At 34.1% G+C, this 19,908-nt stretch overlaps 1 protein-coding gene across 1 annotated transcript; it reads left to right on the plus strand.

The window, feature by feature from the left end:
* The first annotated feature begins 3,285 nt into the window (after positions 1-3,285).
* Positions 3,286-14,070, plus strand: LOC126717663 (phosphoglucomutase, cytoplasmic). The gene is made up of 18 exons (XM_050419500.1): positions 3,286-3,537; positions 4,652-4,733; positions 5,176-5,231; positions 6,379-6,492; positions 6,616-6,678; positions 8,580-8,699; positions 8,828-8,928; positions 9,233-9,292; positions 9,447-9,546; positions 9,644-9,801; positions 9,925-10,020; positions 11,457-11,520; positions 11,607-11,688; positions 11,794-11,969; positions 12,042-12,118; positions 12,966-13,098; positions 13,620-13,736; positions 13,817-14,070. Exons 1-18 carry the CDS (start codon positions 3,460-3,462, stop codon positions 13,886-13,888), a joined length of 1,749 nt encoding a protein of 582 aa, XP_050275457.1. The 5' UTR covers positions 3,286-3,459; the 3' UTR covers positions 13,889-14,070.
* Positions 14,071-19,908: the final 5,838 nt, after the last annotated feature.

A 19,908-nucleotide genomic window follows, 5' to 3' on the forward strand; every position in this document is an offset into this window, starting at 1 on the left:
GTCTTTTCTTTTAGGTTTGTGTTTTGCATACGTTTTCCTTGTTATGACGCTATTAACTAGGTTTTATTGCCTTTGTAACGTATCTAGCTGCTTAGTCTACTTGGCTTTAATGGCCAACGGCTATTTAGACCTGTTTGTGTAACGTTTTGCTATTACTAGTGCACTTACTACGAATATAATGCACAATGATTGTTGTTTGGATGATGTATTTTTCTGGTTCATCAATATTCATCAATTTATATATCTAATCATTCAACTATTCATCCAAAACAAAACATGTGATTAAACAAATCGATCAACGACAAAACCTACACATGCTAAATATTCTCAAAAACAACAAGAGAAGTAAAAAAAAGTTCAAACTAAGGAGGTGCCATGGAGAAAGCCTTGCTTGAAGATCATAGATTTTAGTATTCAATTGCCCCCTCAGTGCTTACACAATAAGATCAAATGAGATTTCAAAGGGATTAAAGAACCCAACAAATCTTTTGATAGTCACAACTCAAATAACAAGATATTCTTATGAAGCTTATTGAAAACGATTTGGGAAAAAAATTCCTATATGAAAATAACTCCTAGAGAGAGATGTTACAAATTATAAACATAGTTGTGCAAATATCTTTTCTTAAGAAAATAGATTTTCATCAAGAACACTACAAAATATTTTCTTTCTTCAAAACAATCTCATAAAGGTTTTGAAAGAGACTTGGATTTGATGATTGAAAGTAGTTTCAGCCTAATCTAATAGAAAGAGGTTTTAAGAACTTAGAAAAATGTGTTAGTTCTGTGTGTGTAGAAGATTCAAGGTGAAAAAGTGTTCTTGAATGAGTTTTGGTGAAAAAGAGTCTCTCTCTCTTGCTAGGGTTTGGAGTTAGAGGCATAGAGTTGTATTTATATGCTCAAACTAAGGTTTTCAAGGTTTTTGGATGTTCCAAGGGGTCTAGGAGCCAACCCTTATCAAAGAATGATGTTTTGGGCCTTTAAAAGTTAAAACTGAAGTTTTGAAGGCTTGGGAACATGCCTGCGTATGCAGCCTTGAGACTATGTATGCATTTTTAACCCATGCTTCCCAAAAACTCTAATTTTGACTGCACTGTTGGTCTAACTTCAAACGGCTATAACTCACTCATTTTAAATCCAAATTATTTATGTTCAAATTGAAGCTCAAGATGTCTAATTTCCAATGAAACAAATCCACTCAAACATTCTTTGTGGCTCAAAAGCTATGATCAAAATAGTGAGCAAAAGTAATTTTTCAGCATTGTTTTCAAATTGGTTTGGAGTACTTTTGAGTTGTGATTACTTCTGAACTATCAAGATAACTTTGATTAACTTTTGTTGACATATCAAGCTAATCATTGGGGCTGGAGAATAAAGGTTCTTAACCAGTATAAAATAAGGTGTCTACAATGGGGAATAAACAATTCTGCCTAAGCCGCTAAGCGTTGGTAGAAAATTCCATAAAAATAGGATATGAGGACAAAATAGGGAACCAAATCTAAAAACAGCTCGCATTAGATGACCTATCTCTTCCCTATTTTGGGGTTTTGCTACGGTTGTTCAATATATTTAGGGAACATTATTCATTTCCTATTTAATTTTTTTTTCAATATTGTTTTATGTGTCTTAGTAATTGCAAATTTGCAATAAAGGAAAATGAGTGATTTGAAAAGTGGGAGAGAAATAAAAAATGAATGAGTAAATAATATTTAAACGAAGTAGGCTTTATAACATAAATCTAATGTGGGTGAAAATAAAAAATGGTTAGTTAAAATAGGAAAAGTATTTTGAACTTGACTCGTCTGTTAAATAAGCGAACATAAACAATTTTTTAAAAATAAAATTCTCTAGCAGTGCTATTTATAAATGGCTTGGTTCATTTACAATACTACCCATGGTCAATTGGTAAGCTTTAAAAAAAAGTATTTGGGTAAATGAGGATTTCTTGTACAAGAGTATGAAAAATTTGCACAAAAAATTACAATGTTTGCCAATCAAAAGATAATAAAATGGATAACATGATTGAGTGATGCTCATGTATCATGAAATGAGGAACTTAATTATAGTCTTATTTTGCCTTGGTTTTGCAAAAGCATTAACACATCTTGGGGTGTCCATACCTGACCAGAGCTCGAAAACCTGACCAAACTACCCGACATTGACCCGATTCCAACTCAAACTAAAGCTCTAGTCGGTCGGCGACAGGTATCCAATTCCAAGAACCTACGCCGACAGGTCGAGTGGTAGGTTTCCTTTTCCAAAACCTAAGCCACCTGACTCGATTGATGCTATATAAAAAATTCGGCCAAACAGGCAAGATCAAGCCAGATTTGGTGAGATCTCAACCCGATCCAGCGAGACTAGATTTGGTGGCACTTAGTCAGATTTGGCCTAATCCTAGCAAATTTCAACGAAAATTTGCATATCTTTGCGACTTTTTGTAGTTTCTAGCAACGTTTTGCAAATTCTGACGAACTTCACCACCTACTGAACCGATCAACCACCACTTGAACCCGAAATTGACTTGACCAATTGATGTCAGCGGTCGGTTTTGAGTCCCTTCACCTTCCACCTGATGCCAGCGAGTCGGGTCCAAAACCAAACCGGCCTGACCCGTGGATAGGCCTAAACACATCAATTAGTTTCATCGTAAAAATGATTCAACTCTTTTTAGAAGGAAAAATGATGTAATTCACAATTGCAGATCTGGCTCAAGTAAATTTTTATGGAGTAGAAAACAGTTAAGTGTATCATCAATTGGTATCTCAAAAAAAAAAAAAAATAATGTGTCATTTTTTTTTTTTTTTGGTATCAACTTAAATAGAGGCCATTAATATTTTAAGATTAATGTTAAGTAACCACTAGCCACCCGCAAGTCCCCATGAGAATGAAGTAGTACCAGCAAGCAAATACCAACTATAAATTTTATTACATTTTTTTTAATAAACACTATAAATTAATTTAATCACAAAAAATAAAATGCTTAATTACATTGCATTTTAAAAAAAAAAAAAAATACTTAACATTATTCATTACCATTTATCATGCCAATTTATAAAATATATTGTAATAAATAAAATTGATAATAAATTAGGAGGCAGCTTCAAGCAATTTCCCGTAAGAAGCGCTCTGATACAGTTCCATATTACCCGCCGTTATATAATTGTCCAAAATTATAAAAAAAAAAGAAAAAAGAAAAGAAAAGGGTCCAATCAATTGCTCGTTCCTCATCTAAAAAACGTAATCCTCAATATTCGCTTCTTAAGTTCGTAACTCTGTTTCTCACACTCACTAAAGAATATACTCATATACTCATCTCTTGACACTCGTCACCCCTTCTAGTTTATTTTTGGCAAACTTTTCTTTTCCTCTTTATATATATAGAGACTTCACTTCTATCACCATCTCCAATCCTCACCACTAAGCGTCTCTCTCTCTCTCTCTCATATTCTCTCAGCAATGGTGTTCAAGGTTTCTCGTGTCGAGACCAAGCCAATCGATGGCCAAAAGCCTGGTACCTCTGGTCTCCGCAAGAAGGTTCAAAATTTCCCTTTCTATTCAAATTCAATTCAATTCTTCACTGTTGCGCTTTTAATTTCATCTATTGCGTTTCACCGAATCAATCAGTTTATCGAAATTAAACCATAAAAAATCGATCTCTACTTGATCGAGTTGATCAATTTTGATGCAGAATCAGATTATTCGAAAACGTTTTTTTTTTTTTTTTTTTTTTTTCATTCAGATTCTCCTCGAATCAGATCTTAGTAAAACTGCACTACTTGTTTGGATCAGTGAGGCTTGTGAAAATCAATTTGAATTCTCTGCCTTTTCGTATATTGACTGTGTTGATGAATGAATATTAATCTCTATTTCGCTTTGGATTCAAGAACTATTAGTTTATCAATTTGCTGAGTTACTACGCGATTGTTGATATTTGTGTTAACTTATATTGTTTGTTGTTTTACTGTGTGGAAAATGCTTGGGCACTCTTTTTGTCTTTGTTTGTAGTATTTGGATCTATTAGTTTAATAATTTAATTTGCTTCAGATCTAGCTTTTTAATTTTTAATTACCAGTGGTTTGAATATTGAGTAATGATGAAACACGTTGTCTTGAGTAGCTCTGGTAACTGTGATTGTGTATTATTAACATTGTCCAATTGCTGATCTTTGATTTGTAGATCCCATTTTTTCCCTTTTAAATTAAGAGAAATGCTATGTCGACGACATTTCCACAACAAATTTTATGTGCAGGTTTTTATTGGTTGTTACAGGTGGGCAAAAACGTAATTTAAGTTGTGGATTCAAATTAGTACCAATAACAACTTTCTACCTATGATTTGTTGTGAAAATGTTGTGGACGTAGTACTTCTCTTAAATTAATATTGAGCTCAGCTGTCATTGAAAAATAAAAAAAACTTTGATAAATTTAAAATACAGGATGTGTATGGAATCATTGCATCAATTCAAAACCCGTTGTGAATTTTTAAAGAAAACCAAATTGATATATGTTTTTTTAAGCAATATCGTTTTTATGAACACCCTGTGATGAGAGATTGTATGTTGGAAAATGTTTGTTTATTTTGCAAGAGTTCACCATGATTTTATTTTGTTTATTTAACTGAAAGTATTACTAATGTCGTACCTTTTCAGGTGAAAGTTTTCATACAACCTCATTACTTGCACAATTTCGTTCAATCAACATTCAATGCCCTCACTCCAGAAAAAGTCAGAGGTAAGGGTTTGTTCTGCTATGGATTGGATTATGTGTATGATTAGTGAAACGGTTCTGTTGCAAGCGGGAATTATTAAAAGATTTTTTTTTTCTTCAGTTGCAATGGGACCTTTATACCTCCTTTTGCATTAACAGTTTGAAAATATACCGGCAATGAGAGGCTTTTAACTTTTAAGGCCTATTTTTGCGGTTAGCCTTAAGCCAAGGCGTCAAGAACATAATAAATAAATAAATAAATAAATGAGTGAAAAGTATTTTAAAGCACACCTTGAGACTTAAGCAACCCCTTTGGTATTAGACTCTCACAGGACATGCACCCTGCACAATGAGTGCAACCTGATATTAGAAGTTTCCACGTACCTCATACAACACAATTCTACGACTAAGATATGGTTCTTTCATTTGGTTAAAATCTACTTATGTTCTACTATCAATCATGTAGGTGCTACACTTGTTGTATCTGGTGATGGCCGCTACTACTCAAAAGATGCTATTCAGGTACATTCTAATCCATTTTTATTCTAAATGAACTTTGTATATATGAAAAGTTTCATTCACAGATGCACAAATATGGAAGACAGAAGATGTCCAATGTTCAAATATTCTACTAATTAGAGGATGAGAATTTATTATAGAAGGAAATGAGAACTTTCTTTGGTTCTTTGATCCTAAAGAGCAAACAAGGTTATATAGCATGGTTTGATGAAAAAACTAAGAATCATTCTTCTATGGAACTAAAAGTTGTTTAGATTTGAATTTGTGGTCAGCTTATCATTTAGTGGTATAAAGGTTCAAAATCTTATATGCTCTTCTGTCCACAAAAGATTTTTACTAATGTTGAATTATTTATAGTAGGTTAACAATCATGGAAAAAATTTCTTACTTATGACTATGCTTCTTTGTTTGTGTTTTCTAGTAAATTATTCTGGTTACTTGCTTCTCTGAATCTAGTTCATCTTTTATTATGCACTGAATTGGAATTTGTTAGGTCAGTGGTAGACTTAGCTTAGTTGAGGCATCTACTGCATTAGTTTGTTGCAGATTGAAAACAATTTGTTCAGATACGGCATTATGCCTATGAGCTCTAGCTCAAATGGCCCTTTCTCCTTCCATAATAATGGGATGGAGGGTGAGGTTATGGGTTTAGAACCCACTAGATACATGTGTCAACAATTTAAAAAAAAAAATTGTTCAGATATGGCATTATATGTTTGTATTTATGTCATATATTCTCTCTTTTTAGGAGGATATGGCTATTGTTGTTGATTCAATCATATAGGATTTAACCATTACATTGCTTTGCTGCAACCTAAATGAAGCCCCATGATCTAGATTGGCTAAACCATGACCAAGAGGTTGAATGTATTGCTTGTGTTGTCCTTCACTAGGGGTTGAATGTTTGCTCCTGGGATTGGGCTTGGTGGGGTCTGCAGCTTGTGTCAATGCCTCTGAACAGTCCCAAATTACATGATTGTTGGACCCCCGTTATTTTCTTTCAGGGTCATCATTTTTTTCTAGTTATGATATGATTTGCTGACATCTTGTGTATGTTGCTTAATGATACTGTCTCTATTTTTTTTTTTTGGATTCTGGGGGAAGGTCAGATTTAAGTATCTACTTCTAATCTGTTTCGTTAAATGGGCAGATCATCACTAAGATGTCTGCAGCAAATGGAGTCAGACGTGTTTGGGTTGGTCAAAATGGATTGCTTTCAACTCCTGCTGTATCGGCAGTTATACGTGAAAGAGTTGGAGTAGATGTAAGTTGTACTGCTTTAATGCTGACATCTTCCTTTTTCTCATCTCAAAATTATTTGGGAAACTGCTTAATAATATTTTGAAAATAATAATTGTAAATTTATAGTTGTAACCTTTGATAACAGGGATCCAGGGCATCAGGAGCTTTTATATTGACAGCAAGTCACAATCCAGGTGGTCCTAATGAGGTAGGCCCAATTGTTCATATCCTGAATATTTTGGTTTATGGCTAAGATTGATGATTATTACCTTGCTGTCTGTCTTTTTGTTTTGCATTAAGAAAAAGTGCTGTGAATCTGACTGCTTGAAATTATCATATAATAATTAGCATAGGCTCTCTTTCCTATTGGGGTAGAGGAAATCTTAGTTTTCAAGTGTGAGTGGAAAAGAAGATACAAATAAGAATAAAATTATGAAAGAAATGGGCTGTTTTTACAGTGAGCCCTCTCCCAATGTGAATACTTTGGGAGGTAAATGGAAGGCTGGCGAAGAAGGAAATAATATAGAGTAAGGAGATGCTTCATTAAGAATAGTGGAAGCCATTCTCTTTATGAGGTAGCATGCAGTCAGTATTGCATCACTCTAGAAATTTTTGGGTTCATATGAAACAAGATGGTGCAAGCAACATCACAGAGGTGTCTATTTTTGCTCCTAGTGTCACCATTCTGTTGTGGCATGCGAGGACAAGTGATTTGATGTACAATGCCTTTGTTGGATAAATAAGAAGCAAAGGATGACTTAGAGCTTACTCTTTTTGGCATTGCCGAATTGCAACACTTGGATTTTTTGGCGAAATTGAATTTTGATCTCTTTGTGAAAAAGTTGAGAAATGGACATGAAATTAGAACAATTTTTCATTATTCAGGAGTAGTCAACAACAAAGGTAACAATATACTGAAATTTAGTGGATGCAACATGAAAGGGATCCCATACATCAGAGTACTAATTCAAATGGGTTAGAGCATCGACCAACCAACCTAGATAGGAAAGACACACAATGATGTTTGCTGATCTGACACGCTTCATAAGACAAAAAAGATACATGATCAACACTCTTAACTTGATGCTTCAAAGTGGATAGAGACGGGGTAACCTAGCCCACATCCTCTGCAGGTGATACGACTAGCTCTGATTACCGCTGTTGCCTCAGCTGTCTCTAGAAGGATAGCATTCTCTTTCTTTCTAACATCTAGTTCCCCTTGCCTGTCAGAGAGACACTTTTTATATAAAAGCGTAACCTTTAGCTTGACTATTTTCAAATTGGTGAGTGCACTTCCACTGTTAATGAATCAATTTCTTGGTTGTGAATCTGCATTGAGAACAAGTTCTCTGTTACTTTCCTACTGGCGTCAGTTTGATCTTTTCACGTTCTCTGTTAATTTCCATCCTCTCTTGCTCCCCTACTCCAATTTCACTTAATCATGTACTGTCAGCATTTGTGCCATATTGGACTTTGCACATTACAATTATCATCATTGTTCTTTTTAGATTATGCACCATATAGCTGAAATCAGACTTATGGATTAAAAGCCTGAATTATCTCTGGGCTATAATTTTATGTGAAATCATTGTTTTTGCTTACTATCATCCCTGAGAGTCTCAATTTCTCCACCTGTTATATATGATGTTCCCAACCGTTAGAATGTGTCTCCATTATTGGATACAGTTCATTGTCACTCATGTTATTCTTACCCCTATGTAGGCTGTGTGACCAACCATCATAATCCTAAGATTTCATGGGGTAAGTTACTAATTGAAAACAAACAAACAAAAAAAAACTTTATCAAAAAGATTTCGGTAAGTTATGGTATTATCTGCTTCTGGAATTGCTTATTCCTAGACACTCTAGAAGAGAATTGCTTATGATTTGTGGAACTGGGCTAGGTACCAAATAATATGTATTTAAAAAACTTAGATGCATCAAACATATCTATCGGAAGGGCAACTTGTGAAGTATAGAATGTCAAATTAGAATAAGAAATTATTTTCTAATATGGCAATTGAGCAATTGAAATGCCGTTTTTTGTTAGATATTATTGCTTAGGAAAATTTAATAAAGTCTGTTCTTCCCCTTGTTTGATGATTGCAGGATTTTGGGATTAAATATAACATGGAAAATGGTGGACCTGCTCCAGAGGGAATCACTGATAAGATATATGAGAACACAAAAACAATAAAGGAGTACTTCATTTCAGAAGATCTGCCTGATGTATTACACCATAAATTCCCCCCCCCCCCCCCCCCCCTCTCTCTCTCTCTCTCTATTTAATGTTGTTAAACTTTTGTGTGTGGTTTCATTTATCATATTGCTCCTCACAATTCAAAATCTGCATACAGGTGGATATCTCAGCAGTAGGTGTAACCAGCTTTGCAGGGCCTGAGGGACAATTTGATGTTGAAGTTTTTGATTCAGCGAGTGATTATGTGAAATTAATGAAGTAAGCTTTCCCTACAGGATCTTCATATCTCTCCTGTTTTAGTATTAAATGGCAAAAGGGCTAAGTTCACTGCAGCCTCAATATCTGATGCTTCTTTCTCCACAAACAAGTGATTCCTAAACGGAACTATTCCTAAGGAAATTTGCTTGAATGTTGCAGGGATTTGATATATGCTGTTACTTTTATTGTTAATTTTTCTGGAAATGTTAGGGGCATTATCCATGATATCTGCACAGTTTCCTTCCCCTCTCTCTCTCTCTCCCCCTATTAGACATTATCCAATCCTTCTTTCTCAATTTTCCAGGTCTATTTTTGATTTTGAGTCTATCAGGAAGCTAATCTCATCTCCAAAATTCACATTTTGGTATGTATAACGCTTCTTATTTTCATATTTTGTGCAGAATATTATATTTTCTTTTGTGTGTGAATATACCTACATATACACACATATTATATGTATGTGTGTGTGTGTAAAGTTTTTGTAAATGCTATGACTTATATATGCTGTCATTTTGAAGTTATGATGCGCTACATGGGGTTGCTGGAGCTTATGCAAAACGTATTTTTGTTGAAGAACTTGGTGCGCAAGAAAGCTCATTGCTGAACTGCACTCCCAAGGTCCTGCTAAGTTTGTGAAGAATTTTCTTTCTTTATTTCTTCCACCCTCATGTGATATCCTAATATTGCTGGTTCATGGACGAATTCATGCGAACAGGAAGATTTTGGTGGGGGCCATCCAGATCCCAATCTCACTTATGCAAAAGAGTTGGTTGCTTGCATGGGACTAGGAAAATCAAGCTCTCAAGGTGAACCCCCAGAATTTGGTGCGGCTGCTGATGGTGATGCGGACCGTAATATGATCCTTGGTAAAAGGTAGCATTTTCCTTGGACCTTTTTTTGAAGTCAATTTTTTTTTTTTTTATAAAATTTTTATCTTACTTATAATTTGCATTTACAACTCATCTCTCTCTCTCTCTCTCTCTCTCTCTCTCTCAGGTTCTTTGTTACCCCATCGGATTCTGTGGCCATCATTGCTGCAAATGCAGTCGAATCTATACCCTACTTCTGTGCTGGTCTAAAGGGAGTTGCCAGGTTCCATATTTTTCTGTTTAACTTCTACTGTTTCTCAGTGTAAATGCAATTAGGGGTGCTGTTTTTACCTTGTTTCTTGTTTGAGCAGTACATTCAAATTGGTTGGTACCATGGGGAACTTAATTAGTTACGGTTATGTTGGATGAACATAAAATGAATATATTTAAATGCTAAGTGGAGATCATTTAGCATAACATCTTAGTACAAATTTGTGTGTTGATTGTCTTAAAAGCTGAAGAGTATTTGTGAAATTCTATTGGATGATGGAGATGTTTTTAATGATTAGGGTCAGGCAATTATTTTGTATGAATTAAGGTTGATAACTCTTTATGGCTAAATTCTGCAAAAAACACTGCTCATGTTGTGGCCATTTATTACTTCTACTTCAATATTTCTTTTGAACTCCATACTGAATTCCAAATCTTCAAAACAATATAGTAAAAAATACACCTGCCAAATGAATTATACTTCTGTAGATACATTTTGAAACTAAAATTGCAACAATGACCGTGCATATAAATTGGTTTTTGTTACACATATCTGAAGATGGAGAAAATAGTTTTCAGATGATTTGACACAATTGGAGGGCAAAAGAAAAAAAAAAGATTTTATTTTTATTTTTATTGTTTACTTTTAGGGTGGTGGGGAGAGGGGGGGGGGGGGGGGTGTGTGGGTGGCCCATGGGGGGTTCTGAGGGCAAAAGAAAATACACGTTATAAGAACTTTTCACGAGGATTGCTGTTTACTAGGTATACTACTGTGAGGGTGTCTATAAATTAATGATGCAATGATTTAGCTACTAAATCTATTTATCCATGTAACTTACATAGTAGATTGATATCTAGTAGTATAGAACAAATAGTTACTTATCAAATAAGTATTGGCCAGTTATTGTTGATATTAGTAATTATCTATTATGTAATGGAAGTCGTAGATGGGTCGCTTATGCCCTGATCTCATTTGATGAGAACTGACAAATGATTTCTTGTTGCTCCCCCTATTTATTTGTGTCTACAATGTTGCTTTGAATGCCCTGAGTTGGTGCAGCCTTCATTGCCATAAAGCAAAGATGGTGGTACAGGCCACTAGAATAGGTGGCAGTTGCTTAAAATCTCTTTATAACTATTGGAACACCATATAATATAAGATATGGAAAGGTCTACTATACTTGAAACAAATTTCACATTAGTGTATGGGTTTGAGCTACTTCTTTTTGTAATATACATGAAATGAACCCATATGAGTGCCTGCATTCTGACTCATTTTAGAGCTACAAAATACTTTTAAGGCTCCTTCTAACGACTTGAGACTTCCACTCTTGGTGTATTTCATTGATTCATGCATTGTACTCCAATGTTAATTGAAGAAATCCTTTATGCTTAGTTGTTGTAATAAAATATTTAAATAATACCATCCTTTGACTTTGCCCCTTGTAGGAGCATGCCGACCTCAGCTGCCCTTGATGTTGTAGCTAAACATTTAAATTTAAAGTTTTTTGAGGTATTCTCTGGGCACAGCTTAAAAAAAAAAAGGATTATTGTCATCCCTGTGCTTCTGGCTACTGATTTTGGAGGCATTTATTTCAGGTACCCACTGGCTGGAAATTCTTTGGTAATTTAATGGATGCTGGATTATGTTCAGTTTGTGGTGAAGAAAGTTTTGGAACTGGTTAGTAATTGGTATTTCCCTTTACAAAGCAAATCATTTAACATTTGGAACGGTCAGAAACTTGCATATTGCTGTTGTATTATCATTTGTTTTATTTGTTGACAGGCTCAGACCATATACGTGAAAAAGATGGAATCTGGGCAGTTTTGGCTTGGCTCTCTATCCTCGCTCATAAGAATAAGGAAAATCTTGGAGAGGAAAAGCTTGTGTCTGTTGAAGACATAGTGCGCCAGCATTGGACCACTTATGGTCGCCACTATTATACTCGATATGATTATGAGGTGGGTTTTACCCATGTTTAGCAATAGGAAATCTTGGATTGTTATCTAACTTGTTGAAATTGTTTCTTGAAGAATGTGGATGCTGGTGCAGCCAAGGAACTAATGGCATATTTGGTCAAACTGCAATCCTCCCTTCCTGAAGTTAATGAGTATGTTCTTGACTACTAAAGACCACTTTTTTTTGTTGTTGTTGTTGATAATCAGTAGTTAGGAAGGAGAGGGGGAATGTGAATCTTAGATGTTTCTAATGGAAACACCAGGAGGGGCCAGGTGAGCTATAAGACTCTTGACACTTTAGAAGACTACTTTATTTCTGAGATTAGACATGTTTCTTCAGTGGTTTCATTAAGTAGTGACAAACATTATTTTGCTGAAAAAGGGGAATGTTGTTGCGGTCTCAGTGCTGTTATCATCTTCCAAATCATGAACTCAAACTCCTTAATTTATATTGTTGCTGCATATCAAGATCTTTGTTTACTCTAAATTGGTGTCTACCTCTAGATACTCAGTCAACTCCATTAATCTGTTAGAGAAGGTTGTAGTTGCTTGTTGGGTGAACTGACTTGTTCTCAGAATCTCCTATTTACCTGCTTAATTAATTAGGTTCAGGTGACTTAATGTTAGAGGACTTTCTTGATAATGGTCTCTATCGAGGATGAAATTGTAGTTCAGAGTCATATATGAGATATTTTGAAATTTTAATTCTCGAGCTCTCCTCTTATAAGAGATCTTATCTCGAGCTCAGTTGGTTAGGCTCAGCTAAATATTTCTCAGTTAACCGTTCAAGATTTCAGTTAAAAATGAGCTGCTGAACTCTTGTAAATAGTGAATCTGCAGCAATTATCTACAGTTAATGTGTGTACATTCATTATGTCCTTGACCTTGAATAAGGTGTTATGTTTGGAGCCACATGCCTAATATATATATATATATATATATTTTCACAATAAAGGGTTCACATTTCCTTTTAAAGAATTTTGCTATTTATTTATACAGAATTGTGAAAGGAACACGCTCAGATGTGTCAAAAGTTGTCAATGCTGATGAATTCGAATACAAAGATCCCGTTGATGGCTCCATCTCAAAGCACCAGGGTATTCGATATTTGTTTGAGGATGGGTCACGATTGGTAAGTTGACTTTTTATACCTTTCGTTGTTGATAATTCATCAGGGGAAGCCTTTATTATTAGGATCTAATTTATGGGTGTGCAACACAAACACAATAGGATTTATTTAACTGAACTTGATTGGTTGTAATTGTTTAGTTTTTTAGTTTTTTTTCCCCAGTATTTTTAGGAGTGCATTTAATTGCTGTACACTATTGGCTTTAAGGGCTATCTTTAGGAGTGCATTTAACTCTACTCTACTGTCTACTCCCCTCTCCCTCCCCCTCAATCCAAACCAGCCATAAAGAATACAAAGAAAGATTGTTTTCTGAAATAGAAAATTTATTTGGTCATTTCTTCTTGCAAATAAGAGTTGATTTGTTGTTTTTTGTAGACACCCTTTACTAGACTTTGAAAAAATTACCGAGATCAAACTTTTGTGGTCATTCAACAGAATTGTCATGATGAAGTTTCTATTACTAAGTAATTATGTTGGAGCTGAGTAGACTTATTCTACTTTTCCCTTCCTGAACACACTTGCAGGTTTTCCGTCTTTCAGGAACTGGCTCGGAAGGTGCAACCATCCGTCTATACATTGAGCAGTATGAGAAAGATCCATCAAAAACTGGCCGAGATTCTCAAGATGCACTCGCTCCTCTTGTGAGATATCCCTAACTTGTATCTGATTATCCTACATTTTATTCAATTATTTGGGCTAACCATAATGCACCCAATTTCAGGTTGAGGTTGCTTTGAAACTTTCTAAGATGCAGGAATTCACTGGCCGAACTGCCCCTACTGTTATCACATAGAGGCACACAGGGTGATAGTGCCATTGTATGTTGTTTGTTTTAATGCTGCTCCATTTACAATGGAAAACTTCCTTTTAAGTTTGATACCCTACATATATCTGTATCATTTTGCAGTCTTTCGGATGACGGATATGAGAGTATGTCGACTAATAAGATACTTACCAATCTTTTTTTTTGATCAACCAATCTTTTTTTTTTTTTTTTTTTTTTTTTTTTTTTTTTTAATCTTTAAAACTATATGAATGTTCTATTACTTTGCTGAATGTCCCAGTTGACAAGGATTAGATTTTCTGCAGAATTTGGCCAACTCTTTTTGCGTGCTTTTATTTTTCTTTAATTTCTGCCGGTAAGAGAAAAAAAGGTTGAGGCAGCTCGTTTGATAATATTTCTCCTTTTTTTTCCTACACAATCGTATGACTTTCTGAAAAATTATGCTTGGATTTCTCTACGTTAAACATCAATTAGTACCAATTATTTCTGTTCGTGAAAGCAGTCTTAGAGCACTCACATCAGTTTTTTCAAATTTATAGATAAAATTTACCCAAAAAACCAACACTTTTATTTTTTCCATTCTTAACAATGTAAAGAAACTAATTGAAATAATAAAAAACTGAATATGATCACTTAAAAAAAAAAAAAAAAAAAAACAGATTCAAAAGCTCATAAAAAAACATAAAAATCAAACAGTTAAAACCCCCCACCAACTCTCAATTCTTATTGCTAAATTTTTTTTCTTTTATTCTTCAAAATGTTTTTTTTTTTAATTTTTTTTATTTGATATAAATCTTATTTTAATGTAATCTAAATGTATGTGTGTGAAGCTCATTCTTGAAAATTTGAGCCTCGGTTTTTGCTTCTCCACTCTACAAATACTTATAATTGTGGAGTGATTATCATGCCAAGAGTACGCGGTAGTTCAAATGTTGATTTTGAAAGAAATTTGCCCAAGTATCATGTTGTAAACCATGATACCAAGATAATAACAAAAATAAGTTAAATGTTATTGTACAAAACAATCAATACTGACTTTGAGAAATACTGAGTTGTGGGTCTTACCGACAGCGAAGATAGAGTGGAGTGATGGGCAAGGTGGGCTTGAGGGCAGAGAGAAATAAAGTCGAGGGCTCAAGATTTCAAGAGCCGTGGGCTCACCATTGGTGTTAAGAAGTGATTGTGCAGGGATGCCGAAATTTCACTGGAGGTAGGGTTAGTGTGTGAGGTCGAAGTGTGAAAATGTTGTGAAAAGATTATGCCCATTTTTTAATTGTTTGAGCATCGGGTATTTGGGTCCTTGAGAAGTGATCTGTTCACAATATTTTTATAATACTTTCACAATAAATTATAAGTAAAAAGTTGTTATTAGTTCTAATTTGAATTTACAACTTAATTAAATTACTTTTTTACCCACTCATACCAACCAATAACATCCTACCACTTAGGATTTGTTGTGAAAATATTATGGATATAGCATTTCTCCAGGTTCTTAGGCTCCATTCTAACTGTAGGCCCTATGTTTTGAGTCATGCAAGAGACTAGATTAATTTAGAAATATTGTGAAATTGTTGTGAATTTTTATAGTGTTTTTCACAACAATTGTTGTGAAAATATTGTGAAATATTGTGAAATTGTTGTGATATATCTTTAGTTTTATATTTCACCATTGTCATTGTTTTATAATCATATCCATGAACTTTTCATTTTCACAACATTCGAGATGATCATGAATGTGCAGAAGAATAAGAAGCAAAAATAAAAGAAAAAGGTGGTGATCATCAATGAACTTGTCTATCAACACATGGGACTATGATTTCATAACCTACCAACCTACTGGTTGAATGATTTCATCAGTGGCTGCCACACGTTTAATTGGATTTTAGTTAATCCATGTGTACATGTCCATTAGCTGTAATCTTCAAGCACTATTTAGTAAGGTACCATATAGTCAAGGACAATTATATTTTTTTGAAAGATAGTCAAGGACAATTACATGTATCACTCGAATCAGTATGCAATAATTAATACACGGCGTTCAGTCTAGCATGAGATTTGACAAAAATACAAGCTAATTTATGTGGGCACATCTTAATATAAGTTTTTGGCTAATATTTGGTCACTAGGACTAGGAGTAGGAGCCACACATCGTGAAGATTATCCTAAAATGTTGTAGAACATAGATAGGTTATAGCTCGCAACAACAACGTAAAATAATAATAAGTAAAGACAAGATACCAATTATTCCGAAAAAAGAAAAACAATACACCTTGTACGATTCTAAGAGAAATAAAAAAATTAAAGGAAAATTTGAAGCTCAATGCTTAAGAAATTTTTATATGGTTCATAACTTAGTGCTGTTTTGAGCTATGAAATCACTCTCCTAACTCTTCACTTTATAAAATGCTATAGAATGTGTGTAATATTGTGGGTATAAAACTGTGAAGACCAAAGGATCTGATCCAGCAGTAGTACTGGATATACGTCTCGGATGTTGTTGAGGACATTCATCAAATCCCAAAATCTAATAGGGGTTTTTGGGCCCGTTTGATAGAGGAGTTTGAATAATGTTGTTTGTAGTTTTTTGAAATACGTGTGGGTGAAAAAATGTGTGAAAAAATGTGTAATATTGTTTAAAAACTAAAAATGAATTGTTTAACAACTCTACCAAATAGATAGATTCCCAAAAATATTAAAATATTAAAATATTCCGATATTATTAGTTTGTATAAGTAATTCTGATTTAGAAAAACAAAAAGATGAAAATAATTATTTTTGGATAGATATGGCGGGCATAATTAACATTATGTAATACTAGCTTTGCACGTACGATGTTACTTGTAGGGACATTGGGTCCAAGGGTCCATTATTTATTTGTATATTGGACCTGTGGCCCAAGCCGAGGACTAAGAGTTGTTCGAGGAGGAAAAATCTTTGACAGAAAAGATTGTGTTAGTAAATGAAGAAATTGGTTTTGGTCATAATGGCCCAGGAGGATTGTCCGAGGATGAATGCCTCCTCGGCTGATAAAGGCCGAGGTCAAGAGGAGTGATCCTTTGTTCAGGGGAACATTCCAGGAAGTTCGATCGGTATAGATAGGCACGGTAGAGACATAGGAGATTGAGAAATCCTAAAATATTTAAGGAGAAAGTTGCTGCCACCACATTAAATACACTACAGCTAACTCTCTGGCCGCATTAATGTAGAGGTGATACCTGAACAGTGATTATCAACCTTACAGCTGCTACATGAAGACTTTTGGGAGGGGTTGATGGGACAAGTATTAACACCAACCATCAGGCATGCACGTGGAAGGTGGAGATGAGATGGGGAGATAGTATAAAGGAAGAAGGAGGCAATGAGACAAGGGGATCGGAGAAATAAAGAAAGAAATACTGTAGCAATCTAGAACTAGACCTGTAACCATATTTAAGAACATTATATAAGAATCAGTCTCCTTGGATATTGCTGAGGACATTCTTCCTTTAGTTTAAACTTGTATTTTTTTTACTCCTTTGTCATCAAGCCTACCTAACTTTTTGTTTGGTTAACTAAAACCCAGTTTTTCTAATCCATTCTCTATAAATTCATTGTTTTGGACTTTTTGGGCTTAAGTCCATTCATACTTTGGGCTAGGATTTCAAAGCTGGTCCTTACATTACTCTTTTTATTTATTTATTTTAAGTCTAGTAGCATAATATTTAAAAGTAAGATAGATATAATGTCATAATTTTTAGGATCTTTAGTTGATAAAAGTTTCAAAATTTGAATTTAAAATAAAAAGTGATAATTCAAATTGAAAAAGAGAAAAGAAAAAGTATAAAACTCAGGAACTTTAAAAAAAATAGTAAATTACTCTTTTAACCTATTCGTGTTTTTAAATTTAAAATGATTTAACTAAAAGATAGTGATATTTTAGAGAGTTTAAGAATTTGTGTAAGGATATTTTAGTACACAAAATAATGAAACTCAAATAGAGAATCCTCTTATTAATAGTATAGATAAACAATCGTACCCACTCTGGCTCATACATATTCACAAGAATTTTTGTGTGCATTTTTATTTTTGTTGTTGGCTACGTTTTTGGCGATTGTCTTTTTCCACTAAAATAATAAAGTCTATATGGCAGCCTGTGCACCTCTCTACGTTAAGATGACTAGGGTTATTGACGTTTTCCTTGATATTACATTGGGGCTAGGGGTGGATGTTGCATTAACACTAACACAAAAAAAATAAAAGAGTTGATTGATATTCCAATACTTGAACAACACAAATATAAGCGTACACAAGACTTTGTGCAAACAAAGCATGATGTGCAGGGGTGGAACCATGAATTTTGAGTTGGGGGCTAAACTATTGTGTCAAGATAAACTCAAATTACAAATAGACACTACCCTAAAAAAATCCACACAATATATGTGTGTGTATGAAAATATAAATTTTAATTTTCTTATTCTAAAGTAAGTTATATACATATACACAAAATTATCAACTTTAATATGTATATATATACACCTAGACACAAGATCTTCTTTATAAAAGAAACTTATAATCTTCTTAAACTCTAATAAGTATACAAACATTGTATAATTGGGTATATAACATACAAATATAAAGAACCAAAAAAAAAAAAAAAAAAAAAAAAAAAAACGAATATGGTATCTTCCATCAAAGTCATGCTTGACAATAATATTTCACGTAATAAACTTCATCAATTATTATCATTATAACAAAATTATACATAATTTCCTTTTTAATATATAAATTGTTTGCAAAACTTCATCCATGTTTGACAAATCAAAATCATAACGATATAACTAAAGTCTCATATGAGTTTTTTTTTTTTTTTCTTGATAAATTCTTGAAAATAGAAAATTTCAACCAAATTGCATATATTATCAATGTTGAATAATTTGAATGCATTAATAGGATTTGAAATTGAGCTAAAAATTAGGGGTCCAACTATTTGCTCACAAAACTTACTACCTAATTATTTCATTCTATTGCAATTGTATATCAACTCTAAAGTACCTTTTGTTGATCAATGCTTTCTTTTTCTTTGGGGGGGGGGTCAAATTCTATTTTTTCATATAATCTTTAAATATTTTTTTTAAAAAAACCTATATTGTAAAAAAAATTAAGAATTTTGGAGGGGCCAAGGCCCCCAAGGATGCATGTGGCTCTGCCACTGATGATAAGTCTCACTCTCAATATCATTTTCAAACAATTAAGGCTTTAATTAATATGATACTTTTTCTTTGATAACTTCCTTTATTCTCTGCCTAGAGTGTAATTGGTATCAGAACCTCTTACTTGTATACAATAAAACTCTATTATCTTTGTGAGTTCTGTAAATAAGTGTGAAGTAAAACTTTTAATCTAAAATCGGTTATAAAAAGAAAAAACTTTCATTTAATTAATATATATATTTTGAGAATTCATTTAATGTAATTATATGTTTGTAGCATTACATTATGTGGGGACCGGCCCAAAATAACAGGCTGGCTGGGCCCTAGGCCCATTCGAGGGCGCGGCCCTTCTGAGGAGTCAGCGTGGCCCAAGCAATCCTTATTCAGGTCCACTGGAGCAAAGAGAACATGTCTGAGGAGTAATTTCTCCTCGGATACTGTAAAATCCGGAGCAAAGGTACATCCAAGCCACTATAGTCCATCTTCCAAATACGTAAAAAGGAAGGAAACTCGAAATATCTCGGCAAAAGCTGCCACCACCACATTAAATGCATTACAACTACTCTCCTGACTGCATTAATGAGGAGAAGACCCAAGAACAGTGCTACCTTGGCTACCGCAACTCACAAAGAATTGAGAGGGGTGTTTGATGGGACAGGTGCTCAAGTGGGGGTTTGAATGATTAACAAGTATAAAGCCCAGATGATTGGAAATGACCTATATAATATGTAAAGGTCCCCCAAGAGAGGGGACGGGAGAAAAGAAGAGAACACTGTAGAGGAGTCTTACTGCATTGATATGTATCTATTAATCAAGTTTTTAGCCTGATCATCTCTGGAG

The sequence above is a fragment of the Quercus robur genome, chromosome 3, assembly GCF_932294415.1.
Source record: "Quercus robur chromosome 3, dhQueRobu3.1, whole genome shotgun sequence".
Taxonomy (NCBI): domain Eukaryota; kingdom Viridiplantae; phylum Streptophyta; class Magnoliopsida; order Fagales; family Fagaceae; genus Quercus; species Quercus robur.

Bases quoted from the DNA above. Each gene is read 5' to 3' on its own strand.
- LOC126717663 (XM_050419500.1), top strand. From the start codon at position 3,460: ATGGTGTTCAAGGTTTCTCGTGTCGAGACCAAGCCAATCGATGGCCAA. The intron at 9,802-9,924 runs GTAGCATTTTCC...TCTCTCTCTCAG, and splicing joins AATATGATCCTTGGTAAAAG to GTTCTTTGTTACCCCATCGG. The intron at 12,119-12,965 runs GTATGTTCTTGA...TTATTTATACAG, and splicing joins TCCCTTCCTGAAGTTAATGA to AATTGTGAAAGGAACACGCT.